Source organism: Phocoena sinus, chromosome 4 (genome assembly GCF_008692025.1).
Source record: "Phocoena sinus isolate mPhoSin1 chromosome 4, mPhoSin1.pri, whole genome shotgun sequence".
NCBI lineage: Eukaryota > Metazoa > Chordata > Mammalia > Artiodactyla > Phocoenidae > Phocoena > Phocoena sinus.
The window spans coordinates 66,555,584-66,569,822 of NC_045766.1; the positions used below are offsets into that span (position 1 = coordinate 66,555,584).

Below are 14,239 nucleotides of genomic sequence, written 5' to 3' on the forward strand. Positions count from 1 at the left end.
GACACTGATTAGGTCTTTCCCCTGCTTTGCAATCGTCAGTGACTCTCCTTTGCCTGCTGGTAGAGTCCACCTGTTTCTTGTGACATCCAAGTCTCCTCTGAATCTGGTAGCTGCCTTCTTCGCTTAGCCTCATTGCTTTCTGCTCTGCCTCTCCTCCTTCTTCCCCCAGCGCATCTCTATTTCAGCCATATTAACATCTCTTTGCTTGTACTCATGATGTTCTTTCTTCATAGAGAGCCTGCCCTCTGCCTCTTGACTCTTCCTTCCTCCTGTTTTTTGGTGTACCGTCTAGTTGGTGATTAACTTGTCTTTTTTAAGGCCTAGTTTAAATATCACTACCTCTATAAAACCTTTCTTCTCTGCTTTAGTGGAATATATTTACTTTTCTCTTTCCCTCTTACGCCAACCAATCCATCAGCGAATCTGGTTAAAATATATCTGGAAACCAGATGCTCTTCACCAGCTCCCCTGCTGGTCTAAGCCACGCTCATATTTTTCACTTGGATTATTTGCAGTAGCTTCCTTGCTGGTCTCTCTACTTCCATCTTTGGTCAACAGAGTTTATTCTTCACATAACAGCCAGAATCTTATTAAAATGCAAATCAGATCATGTCACCTTCTCAAACCTCTCCAGTGGCTTCCTATCTCACATCAAGGAAAACTGAAGTCCTTACTCTGGCCAAAAACCTTGCATGATCTGGGCCCCAACTTCTCTCTAAATTCTGATCATATCCCCTATCACTCTATCCTTTGTTCACTGCTCTCCAGTGACACTGGCCTTCATGACAGACATACCCACCCCAGAACCTTAGCACTTGCTGTCTTCAGTAATTGGAACATAATTTCCCTAGGAGTATGAATGGCTCACACCAATGCTTCCTTCAGATCTTTCTTTTAATATCAACTTACCAAAGTATTCTTCTCTGACAACTCTAGATAAAATAATATCCTTCTCATATAATGGTCTCTAACTCCTGGCTCTTGACTCTCTACTGCCTTTAAATTTACTCTGATTTTCTTTATCCACTATCTGACATAGTATTCACTTGTCTATTCTAGAATGTGAGCACCTTTAGAGCCTTTGCTTTTGTTCACTTCTGAATTTCCAAACCTAAAACAGACTCTTGAATATAGTACTTTCTCAATAAATGTCAAATTTATTAATTAGTAGTTAATTGCTCTATCTGTAATTCCATAACACTTTACATACCTATAGCATTGTTTGTATTTCACTCTACTTCTAAACTGTGAGAAACTTGAGGGTAAGGACTGAGTAATTTTTTCTTCCAATTTATTTTACATTTTAAAGACTATCCTACACAGTGAGGATACATAAGTTTCTCCACTTGAGGGTTTTTAAGTCTTATTTCTGTCTGTTCCTAGTACAGAATAGAGTACATGGCATCATATAGTATGTGCTCAAGTAAATGTTTGTTCCATAGTTATTGAATGATGTGCAAAGGGGCAGATAAATAGATTTGATTTCTAGTTTGCAATGGCAACTGCTTAGCAGATTCTAAGGTAGTCAACGTTTTATTTTCCACTAAAATATTATGAATTCCAGAAAAATGCCTAACTAAATTAGACACTCAAGCTATTGACAGTCTCCTGTAGCAAATTTATTACTTAAAAAGTATGGAACTGAATTGAAAAATGTCAAAGGATGCCCATACTAGCTCTTGCTATAGCTTGCTATATTCATGGAAAACTACAAAAGCAAATTAAGGGCATGTATTTAAAAAAAAAAAAGCATAAGGGAACATGATTTTAATGAACCAAAGAAAGCAAAAGCATCAAAAAAACTGAAAAAAAAAGGTTTAAAATGTTGCTTCAGTACGAAGTAATAAAACATAAGCACTGTAAAGTTGGAGAAGAAAATAATAAACCTAGAATAGCAAGTTCTGATGAAAAGATGACTGGATAAGGTAAAAAGGGAGATAGATGAGATAAGCAAGTTCAATTGAAATGCAATAGAAGAATTTCAATTCTTTGTAGTAGAATAGAACAGAATTAACTCTAGAAAGCCATACTTATGGTAGAGAAAACAAATTTGAGAAGCTTTCCCAGAATGCAAATAAAATAAAAAGATGTCAACAATTAGTGTTTGAGTATATGAAATGTATGGTGGATAGAGAGGGATATCCAGAGTAAGACTTATATGTTTCTAGAAACTAATAAGAGCAAAAGGAACAAAAACACAAGTAAAAAAAAGGAAAAACTAAGAAATTTACTGATTTGAGTTCAAGCATGTAAGTTGAAAGAGCTCACCAATTTCCAAGTTATTTCGAGAAAAAAAAGGACATATTTAGAAACATTCTCACTTAAAACAAAAATAAAAACAGAATAAAGAAGGAAACAAAATCCTGAAAATATCTAGGGAGAAATAAGCAGCTTGCTTAATTTAAAGGAAAAAAGTTCAAATTGACCTCAGACTTCTACAATGCTAAAATATACATTGACTCAATTATCCAGTTTCAAGAGATTCAGTTAAAATTAATTTATGTACTAAAGATTTGTATACTAAAATATGCTCTTCAGTGTTATTTTTAATATTTTTACAATGGAGTAATTTATACTATAAAAGAAAACATGCTTAAATAAATCATAGTATATCCCTTTTTAATACTATAAACATAACCACATAAAATTATGTTTTAAAACTAGAACAGGCTCATGATATGTTAAATAAAAAAGGATACCAAACTTTTTATGATATGCCCCAGTTGGTGTATATGTGTGCGTGTGTGTGCACGTGTGTGTGTGTGTGTGTGTGTGTGTGTGTGTGTGTGCGCACGTATAGGAAAAAGTCTAAAATGTTAGGGGTATGTATCTCTGGGTAGGGGGAATATGTCATATATTTTCTTTTTTCCATAATTTCTTTTATGTATACATGTTGTTATAACTATGAAAACAGACAGATTTATAAAAAAAAAAAAAGAAGAAGTTGGATAAGTTTTTAATCCCCATAACTGCTTCTAATAGCAACAGCACTACAGGGAGAGAAACTTTATAATTTCAAACATAAAGTTTGGAATGTTTAATATCCACCCAAAAAGCTGCTGGAAATTCAATGCAGTGGACTTGGATCACCAAAGAAATTCTTAGGTTATAGTAGATTCTTTTTTCAGGTATAAAATCAGTTGGGTTCTTGATTTGATACCTGTCAGTAGGAAAAACCTAGCTAGAGATCAATATAACCTTGGAAGAACAATGAAAAAAAAATCTGTTTAGAATGGTAAGAAAATGTGCAAAGGGGAAATAAGTTCAAACTAGAAGGGGAATCCATGAAACAAACCAAAAACCTAAAGAAAGAATTATTTCTCTCAAGAATGTTGTATTGTCCCTTATTACATTGGATACGAAGTATAATAGAACCCAACCCCCCAAAAAGAAATGCTTCATGTGTTCCTCAATGTTAAAAATTAGATACATCAGAATGTTGTAGATATAGCTAAAGGAGTGCTTAAAGTGAACTTTGTAGAATTAAATGCTTACGTTAGGAAAATATGAAAGTCTAAAATCAATGATCTAAGATACCAATTTAAAGAAGAAAAACAAAACAATAGCAAATTGAATGATAGTTCAATTAATGTAGTTAGACAAGAATAAAAAATTAAAAGTCATGCATGTTAGAAAAGAAGAAATGAAACTGGCTTTACTTGCAGTTGACATCATCATCTATGTAGAAAATTGTACCTACAAAAGACTACTAGAACTAATAAGTTTAGAAAGATTTTGTATATTGACAGGATATATGGTCAATATACAAAAATCAATTATATTTTATGTACTAGAAAAATACAATTAGAAATGTAACATTTTAAAGTATTATTTACAATTAAAAAGTATTAAAGAGGGCTTCCCTGGTGGCGCAGTGGTTGAGAGTCCGCCTGCCGGTGCAGGGGACACGGGTTCGTGCCCCAGTCCGGGAGGACCCTGCGTGCAGCAGAGCGGCTGGGCCCGTGAGCCATGGCCGCTGAGCCTGCGCGTCCAGAGCCTGTGGTCCACGACGGGAGAGGCCACAGCAGTGAGAGGCCCGCATAACACACACACACACACACACACACACACACACACACACACACAAAAGTATTAAAAAAGTAATCTAACAAATTTGTGCAAGATTTGCACACTGAAGACTATAAAATATTCCTGAGAGAAAGTAAACATGTTCTAATTAAATGGAGATATATACCATGTTCATGGATTAGAATATACAATATTGCTAAGATATTAATTCTCTTCAAGATGACCTGTATATTCAACACAGTCTCATCCAAAATTCTACCAGGCATTTTTGTGGGAATTGACAAATTTCTTGTAAATATTATATGGAAATTCAAAGGACCTAGAATAGCTAAAACAATTTTGGAAAAGAAGAACAAAATTGGAAGAATTAGATTACCTGATTTTAAGACTTGCTATAAAGTTAGAGTAATCCAGACAATGTGATACTGATGTATGAATAGATCAATAGAAAAGAAGGCAGTGTCCAGATAAAGACCTGAACACATACGGTCAATTAATTTTCACAAAAGTTGCCAAGGATATTCAATAGGAGGAAAATATAATCTTTTCAACAAACTGTGCTGGAACAATTGAATATCCATTAAAAAGAAGAAGAGAAAGAGGAAGAGAAGGGAGAGAAAGAGGAGACTGAAAGCAGATATAGGACTAAATGCAGGAGCTAAGATTATCAAGCTTCTACAGGAAAACATAGAAAATCCTTCTAACATTGAATTAGACCAAAATTCCTTAGGACACAAAATGCATGAGCCTTAAAGGCAAAATACTGATAATTTCTTAAAATTAACTGTTTTGGAAAAGCACAGAAGGTGGGGTAAAAAAGGCAATCTATAGCCTGGGAGAAAATATATAATTTTTTAACTTATATTACATAAAGGACTTGTATCCAGAATACATAAAGAACTCTTTTCACTCAAATTATGAACACAAGCAACCCAATTAAAAAATGAAAATTTAAAAAGTGTAAAAGATTTGAACAGACATTTCAACAAAGAATAGCAAATAAGTATATAAAAATAATATAAAGTGAATATAAATAGATTTATATTTTAAACTTTTCATTATATAAAATATAAATATAAACAAAGTATATATGTATATGAAAAGATACTCAAGATCATTAAACATCAGGGAGATGCTAATTTAAACCACAATGAGAACCACTACATACCTGCTAGGATGGCATTGAAATTGACAATACCAAGTGCTGGCAAGGATATGAAGCCCTCATACGCTGCTGGTGGTGATGTAAAATGGTACAACTTCTTTGTAAAACAGTTTGGAAGTTTCTTATGAAGTTAAGCATACACTTAATCAGCAATCACGCTTGCAGTACTTATCCAAGATAATGTAAACATATGTCCTAAGATTTGTATATAAATGTTCATAATGCAGTTGTCCCTCCATATCCATGGGAGATTGGTTCCAGGACCCCCAGTGAATACCAAAATCCACAGATGCTCAAGTCCCTTATATAAAATGGTGTAGCATTTACATTTAACCCACATACATCCTCTTTTATGCTTTAAATCATCTCTAGATTTCTTATAATGCTTAATACAATGTGAATGCTATGTAAATAGTTGCTGGCATGGCAAATCCAAGTTTTGCTTTTTTGAACTTTCTGGAAAAATTTTCCTCCATATATTTTCAATCCATGCTTGGTTGAATCTATGGATGTGGAACCCACAGATATGGAAACCAACTGTAGTTTTATTCATAGTAAATAAAAACTGGAAATAATTGGTGACTTGATAAATAATGGAATTCCATTCAATAATAAAATAGAATGCTGATACATGCAAAAACATCAGTGAATCTCAGAAGCGTTATGCTAAGTGAGAGAATCCAGGCACATAATGTACAGTATTATTCCATTTCTATAAAAATTTAGAAAGGCAAAAGTGTAACGAGGGAAAGCAGGTACAGATTGCCTGAGAATGGGTTGGGGTGAAGATTAACTGCAAAGGGGAAAAAGATAATTTTGATGAGGGGTGGGGACTCGGGGAAGGCTGGGGAGGGGATGGAAATGGTGTGTATCTTACTCATGATAGTGGTTACATAAGAGTGTACACGTGTCAAAAGTCACCAACATGTACACTTAAAAGTTGGTGTTTTTTTATAGTAAATTACACTTCAAAGCTGATTAAAGGAAAACAAAGCATACATACCCAAAAGAAGAAATTGGTCTTTAGATTTACAGAATCTCAGGTCAATGTTTGGGAGCATTTTAGAGGTCAATTTTCAAAGCCCCAGAGAGGAAGAGAGACATTAAAAGAATCCAGATGTATTCCAATTTGTAGTCTCTGCTGACTTGAATCACCAGGGTATTTTAAAATCTTGGCATAAATTAGATTCCCGTTTTTAGTGATCTTGTAGAAGCATGGAAAATTGGTGAAGATGATAGTGGCTATTTGGTGGGGGAAGCGGGCAAGTCTAAGGAATTATGAATACACTGTAGGCCAGGGAGACTGAATTTAGTACTGGAAAAATATTAAATGTCATCACAGAACCAATTTGCAAATAATGAAGGAAATAGAGTAGCAGAAACTTGGCTTTGTCAAGAAGGAACCATGCCAGACCACTTCAGCCCCTCTGATTACTGAACAGCAGTTCTGGAAGTTTAACTGGAAGCAACAATTGGAACGTATCCTGGCCCTGGTCAGACATTTAGATTTAGTCAGTAGTAAACCCTCATCACTAAAATTGGAAAATATGGTTTATAGCCCCAGATGCAGCCCTAGCTGAAGAGTAATATCTAAATTTTCCTGGCACGGTGTGGAGAACAGAAGGAAAGTATGTTTGAATTGTGGGTGATGAATGTATGGTGTGTTTGAGGCATGATGAGGTTTGCATGGGTAGAACATGGGAGTGGGAAGTGTGTGTGTTTGCGGGGTGAGGGGAAGGAATGAGGGGAAGATAAAGCCAGAATACAAAGGGCCTTCATACACCATGTGAAAGAGCAGGACCTCTTTCATGAATTCCCCAGAGCCGTAATAGAATTACTGACAGACAGCTGGTCCTAGCCTCTAGGTCGGCCTCCTCCTAGTCCAGGATTGTTTCCCTTCTCTCACTTGCTGCTTCTCCCTGCACTGAAATGAGCAAACATTATTATATTGAGAAATAAATAAAGAGGAATTATTCATGGTAAGTAGATCATTTTTGAGCTCCATTTGAATGTTAGAGAAGACTGTATACCTCTTAGGTTGATTCGGCAAATAGCCACACGTTTGAGAATTAGAAAAAAATAAAAGTACAGAAATATGCACCGCAGAGCCAAGAGAATGAGAGATGAGGAACTACTGTCCCAGGACTATGGATGATTCCTATATACTGGTTGTTAACCAGATCTTCTCTGTGACCTCAGGCAAGTCCTCTGCCTTCTTCTTATCTATAAAATGGGGATAATAATACTGATCCATTATCTGTTATCTGAAATTCTGAAATTCAAAGAACTCTGAAAAACAAAAGTTGCTTTGGTTTTGTTTTAATTTCATAAGTTCGTGGCAAACTCAGGTGGTGGTGAAACCTGGCCTGAACATTGAGAGTTTATGGCCATTTCCTACTTAGTGTGAATCTTCATGAATTCTGAAGAAATATTAAGATTTGATTATAGGGTGGCCCACTAAATCCTCCTGGAGGTGTTTATAACATACGCTATATGAACTCTACTCCCTTTCTAAAATCTAAACAATTCTGGATTCTGAAACATCTGGCCCCAGGGGTTTCAGATAAGAGATTGTAGATCCGTAGTACCTTCCTATTAGGCTTCTGTGAAGATTAAATTTCTTATTCCAGAGCTCAGAAAATGGTGAAGTTATTATTGCATATCATTACTGAAACACAGAAATTAGATTCCCCCTCCCACCTCTTAAGGATGAGTGAAGATTTAACCTGATGAAGCCTGAGATTGTTCTTACTACTTTTACGTTTTAGTCTGTCAAGTGTGATTTACAGTATATCAGCTATTGAAACAGAACGTTTCTCTTAACTGTCCTACTTATCCTTCTTTTCTTGCAATCTTTACACGCTTGGATGGGTGCCTTATTTGCCTTTAGGTGTTAGCTGACAAACTTTTTTTGCAATCATCTTTCCTAAGGTGCATTTTATGAAACTCATGTTTAGATTGTACATCTCCTAGTTTAGTTAAAACACAAACAGATATGCTTATTTTCTGAGAGTTCTCAATAAAAATGAGTTCATAACATGCTTTAAGACGTTGTCTTTATTTGTAAAGTCATCGGTTAAAAACACTAGAGGAAAAATATCTACCTAGATTTCTTTCAGTGTTTCCCAAGTAGAATTTTTTTTCTGTGGTTGATCTATGGCATGCTTCCTATTTCTTCACGCTATATAAAACCCTTTTGCTGTGTTTAATCCTTGACCTGTGGGCATGGAGAAACAATTATGTAATACACGTCTAGTATTAAGAAAATTTTAACTGAAAATTTCATATAATGAAATGCTTGGGAGAAAAAAAATTATTTAAATAAATATTATATTTCAAAAGGAAGAGGTAAAGCAATTTTTTTTTTTTTTTTTTTTTTTTTTTGCGGTACGCGGGCCTCTCACTGTTGTGGCCTCTCCCGTTGCGGAGCACAGGCTCCGGACGTGCAGGCTCAGCGGCCATGGCTCAAGGGCCCAGCCGCTCCACGGCATGTGGGATCCTTCCCGACCGGGGCACGAACCTGTGTCCCCTGCATCGGCAGGTGGACTCTCAACCACTGCGCCACCAGGGAAGCCCTTTTAAATGTGTTTTTCCATGGGACATTTGCCTCTATTCAGAGTTGGGTTGGAACATAGCAATAATGAATCCCTTTGCCACTCTGGCTCCTGCTCCCCAGTGTCTTTTCCCTGGAAGGATGTTGCTGCCAATTTAGGATTGTAACTGTGTGTCTGTTTACCTTTGTTTGGGTAAGTGTTACTGGGTACCCTGCTCTTGGCCAGCAATCCCACTACCTGGGTGGTTTCACTCAACATCAGAATGAGGAGGAATGCAGTGATGAGGCATTGACCCAGAGAACAGGCGTGATAAGGTTTAAGGATTATAGTATAAAGATTAGAATGTAGACTTTCTATATGGTTTCAGAGGTGGGAAGAGGAAACAAGGATGGAACTTTTTCTTCAAGGTGTCATGCTTTCTCCACCCTATTTTCTAATTTTACAGTCAACCAACCACTGAAATTCCTCTCCCTACAGAAGGTAGTGTGGGGAGGAAAAATTTCAGTCACTTGTGAGTGAAAAGATAATCTTTTTGCTGTGTTGTAGCAGAGCAGTCCTTCTTTCATGAGAGCGTATGACCAAGTGGCCCCTTCCAGATCCCTCATTCTTTTAGGCTATGACCTTAGAAGATAAGTGCAGTCATTTGCGGGAAATTTTGCTTTGCAGTTTTCTAGTTGGTTGACCTCAGGTAAAATGTCTTCGCTATCTGCCAGATATTCTATCTTAAAACATCTTTTTTCCATAAACCCTAATTCCTCTGAGTATTATAAGGGGGGGATTAATTATAGTCTGTTTAATAATACTCAGTACATGAGAACATTGTTTTTCCATTTAGTTTCTGGTGCTCTGTAAAGCTGTTCATAGCATTAATCATTGAGATATTTCTGAGAATCTCTTTCTTCATCCTAAAGAGAAGATAGCAGGAAATAATGACATAAATGTGTTTTGATAAATGTGAAATAGTGTGTAGACATAGGATTTTATTTAAAGTGGAAAGAAATGATTAATTTGATCAATGAATAGAATGCCCTCGAATAAGATTGCTAGGTGTCCTGCATATAGTAGCCAACGGTGAACGCGATGCCGAAAGCTCAGCCTCTGTACACCAGTGCCAAATCAAATCTCAGATATAGAGTTTTGGGTGAAATAGAAGAGAATAGCTTTATTGTTTTGCCAGGCAAAGGGGGGGCAGAGTGGGCTCCTCCCCTCAATAGCTGTGTGACCCAACCCTGGAGGATTTGGTGAGGAGTTTTATAGTGATGGTTCAAGGGCAGAGTTGATGATAAGATTAGGGCGTGTGCAGAGGCTGCACTCCTTTAGTCTGGTCTCAGGTAGTCTGATGAGTTTTTCTGGTTGCTTTAATCTGGCCTCAGGTGGTCTTCTCTGGAATGAAGAATGCTCACTCCATTTGTTGGGGGTTTTGGTTCTATAAGGAGCTCAAAGATATTGTTTTGTGGATCCCTTGAGGCAGAACCAGGACCTGCCCCGAGGCTGCACTATTGTTTTTTGGCTGCTCCTCATTTGTCTCTGCATCCTCTCCCTTCCCTGATTAGCAAATGTTTGAAACTTCCCTTTGGGGCTCAGGGAGGGTCATGGAGGCTAGAGTCTGTTCCCTACAAACAAGGAACGGGGCACCTGGAAAGGCTTCTCTACCCAGGAGCCCCACAGGGTCCTGCTCGGTTTCATACAGGCAGCTATAAAGGTATGTGTTTACAGAAAGTAGATACATGTTCCTTGTTCTGATTTTGAACAGGTATTTTGAACAGTATCTCCTATTGTTTCTTTTCTTTCCTCCACCACTGGCCCATCTCTAAGCAGTATTCCACTGAACTGAAGAAACTGTACTGCCAGATTGCAAAGACATGCCCCATCCAGATCAAGGTGATGACCCCACCTCCTCAGGGCGCTGTCATCCGTGCCATGCCTGTCTACAAGAAGGCCGAGCATGTCACTGAAGTGGTGAAAAGGTGCCCCAACCATGAGCTGAGCCGTGAATTCAACGAGGGTAAGGAGAATGGGGATCTGTGGCCGTTCAACTAAGTTCCTTGAAATGGAGCTCCTGTGGAGACTTTTGTTTGGTGCCCACTTACCTGGTTCCAACCTCTGTTGGCTGATGGCAGCTCAGGCTACCTTTTTGGCTGACAAGACTGTCTGAGAATAATGAGTAAATTTCAGGCTTTCACAATGATTGAACTGTTTATTTTAATATTGGTAATTGCTCAGTGACCTAGACTTGCCTCTCTACTCCCTACTACTGCTTCCTTCTTCTTCTTCTTCTTTTTTTTTTTTTAATGGGAGGGTTTAAGGAGAACATGTGGCCCCTGGTCTGTTGGGCCCTGGCTAGGGGCTTCAGTGCCTCTCCCAGGGTGATTGTCAAGGCCAGACCAATTAGGGTCTAGAAGGGGAAGAGATAGGAGCATAAAAGATGAGAAATATTAAAAAAAAAAAAAAATAGAAGAAGGAAGTAGGAACTAAGAAAAAGAAATGAAGACAAATAATGGACAAGACGAGTTAATAGAAGATCTAGAACGTGAGCTGGGGACAGGAAACAGTAAAGTGAAGGACTGGGAGTCAAACAGCAGGTATCTTGGGGCTACCTTTAAGTGCTGTATCCATAGGTAAGTTAGGCCCCAGCCTCTGAGCCTCAGATCCAGTAATAGTTTTACAGAAGAGGTCATTATTTCCAAGGGTCCCCTTACATCTGCTGTTCTAAAGTTCTTTGAAGGCAGGCTAAGTCAAGAAGACAGAAAAATAGAAAAGAAGGACAGAAGAAAGCAAAAAGATTCATCAAAGAGTGATGAGGGTGCAGGAGGGTTGGGAGTTAGGATACTTTTTATAGAAATTATATGAAAAATAGAAAGATTGGTAGGTAGCCAATGTGTATACGTAGAGAACATAATAGATGCTAGAGAAAAAAGTAATGGAGAAAGAAAATAGACATTTAAAAAGAGAAAGTTAAAATCCTCCCAGCTTAATACAACTATATTTTACAGACTAATCTCTAGTCCTTGTTTATATGATCTCCTTATCCATACCTTTGCATCTTGCTTTTCACTTAACAATATGCTATAAAGGTTATTCCCTAGGCTTCATTATAGGTTTCCATAATTGCCCTCCATCCCTCAAGGTGACATAAGCATTTCTTTTTTTTTTTCTCACTGTTTGACATAATAGTTGTTTTTAGTTTTTGCCATAATAGATGATGCTTCAGAGAGCAGAGAGCATCTTGATACACTTAGCTCTTTACTTGTATTGAATATCCGATTTGTAGAATGAGTGCAGCCAAAGGTTAAAAAACACTTTCACGTCATTAACTCTGGGAGCAGCTTCTTTCTTTTCGAGTTCCACCAGGTATCACATTTTGTGAAACTTTGCCTATACTCTTTTAAAACTTGCTTGCCTTTTCTTACCCTCTAACCTGGGGCTCTTGCAGCGCAATAAAAACAGTAAGTTTCCCAGCTTTATGACCAAAGTAAGATGGAGACTTCATGATGAAAAGAAGAATAGGCAAATTGAAAGTTATATCCTTGCCATCCGTAGCTTCCTATTTAGTGTTTTTAATGGTCAATTTGGGAGCAGTATTTTCTCTCAAGCTACTATATTTTTTTAATTAACTTTGCTCCTTTTTCTTCCATTTTCCAGAGAAGCTAGAAAAATCACCTGTATGGATCAGGTCAGAGGTGTAGTCATAGAGTTCTCTACCGCTTGAATTGTTTACCTTGAGCATCAGAAACATGGGACTGTTCCCTTAAATACAGATGAACATTCCTGTCCTTTCTGTGGCTACATGGGTGGTGATACTTTCATGTGTTAGATCTCTGGCAACAGGATCGATTCCTCTTTTCAAGGATGTATATTGCCTCTATTACACAAGCCATTTCTTTGGCCACCAATGTTCTGTCCATACAGTTTCGTTTTGTTTTCTTTGTTTTGAGAGTGAAGAACTAAGAATTTTTTTTTCTTTCTCCGTTCTGCAGGACAGATCGCCCCTCCTAGTCATTTGATTCGAGTAGAAGGGAACAGCCATGCCCAGTACGTAGAAGACCCCATCACAGGAAGACAGAGTGTGCTTGTACCTTATGAGCCACCTCAGGTAAACAGATAAGGATTGGGCAAACTTGAGATTATTAGTTTTGGTGAGAGGGGGTGTTTCAAGCATCAATTTCTATTTTAGTCCTTGTTATAAAACAACTAACCTTTTTGTGTTTCTTCTCTCCCTCTTCTCCACAGGCCACTTCTCTATCCCCCTTCAAAACTCCTAAATTTGTGCTAAATTTGTACTTGGTAATGTGGCTCTGTGCCCATGTTCCCATCTTAAAGGCAGACAATAATTGAATCTACAGTTGAGTTTATACGTGGCATTATTACCCAGAGATCTTAACTGGCAATTCAGCTAGTAGTGGATGTACACGAGTACTGGATACAAGTATTTTTACAGTGGCCTGAAAATGGGAGACCCTAAGATGGAACTCTTAGCTGAAGTTTGAACGTACAGGTTCGCAGGTTAGAAAAGCAGAGTGGTGTGGCAGAAAGAACACTGGGGTAGTGAGAACAGAGACTCTTCGTTTGCTGACTCACTCTGTGGACCTTTAGCTTATAACTCTCCATCTCTGGGCTTCAGATTGCCTCACCCATAAATTCATATTCTGGACTAGATAATTTAATTCTGAGGACCTTTGAAGCTCCAGAGTGTACTTTATAGAAGTGTACATTCACATATATGTTGTACTGTTTTTTATCCACCTCAGGAAAATATCCCTGGAGCATTACTGCTACAGTTAGTAATTTTTTCATCTCTCTCTTTTCGTATATGTGATGAACCCTATTTGAATTAGGTGATATGATCAGCTTGCAAATGAATATGTAGGGTCAAAGATGGTTATTTTTTAAAAGCCTGTTTCACCTTGGGTAGGGTCCAATGTTACAGATATTAGCTTTAAGCGTCCCAAGATCCAAGGCAAAGAAGAAGCTACTGTGAATTTCACTGTTTGCCTTTGTAGAAGAAGGCATATCGCTTCCTCAGAAGTGGCGTTGTTTAAATAAGTGAGAACTAAGAAGGAAGAACTGAGAAGAGAGAACGTCAGTTCAAACCATGGTTAACACCGACTGTTTTTTCCCCCTCTCCGTGTTAAGGTTGGCACTGAATTCACGACAGTCTTGTACAATTTCATGTGTAACAGCAGTTGTGTTGGAGGGATGAACCGCCGTCCAATTTTAATCATCGTTACTCTGGAAACCAGAGAGTAAGTGGCATTTGCAGAATTGTCATTCTGTAGAAACTCTGGGCAGAGGGCAAAGTGAAATTGTGTTTGCTTTATCATTACCTTTGCATGTGCGGCAGAGAGCTACCCTTGATTTTGTCCTTTGTGCTTTAAATCCTTGCTGCAAACACTTACATAAAAGATCTAAGAAAGTGGAGACAGGACGGGGTGGGTAAAGGTAGAAGAGAAAAAAAAAAGAATTGCGAAGGTGTTCAAGTCGCTTCATACCT

At 37.7% G+C, this 14,239-nt stretch overlaps 1 protein-coding gene across 4 annotated transcripts in view; it reads left to right on the forward strand.

Moving 5' to 3' along the window:
* Positions 1-14,239, forward strand: part of TP63 (tumor protein p63) — a 222,203-nt gene that overhangs the window by 180,781 nt on the left and 27,183 nt on the right. For all 4 annotated transcript variants that reach the window (XM_032631616.1, XM_032631612.1, XM_032631613.1 and 1 more), the window contains exons 5-7: positions 10,567-10,753; positions 12,726-12,841; positions 13,882-13,991. In XM_032631616.1, the coding sequence (XP_032487507.1) occupies positions 10,567-10,753; positions 12,726-12,841; positions 13,882-13,991 (413 nt within the window). The remainder of the gene's footprint in view (positions 1-10,566; positions 10,754-12,725; positions 12,842-13,881; positions 13,992-14,239) is intronic.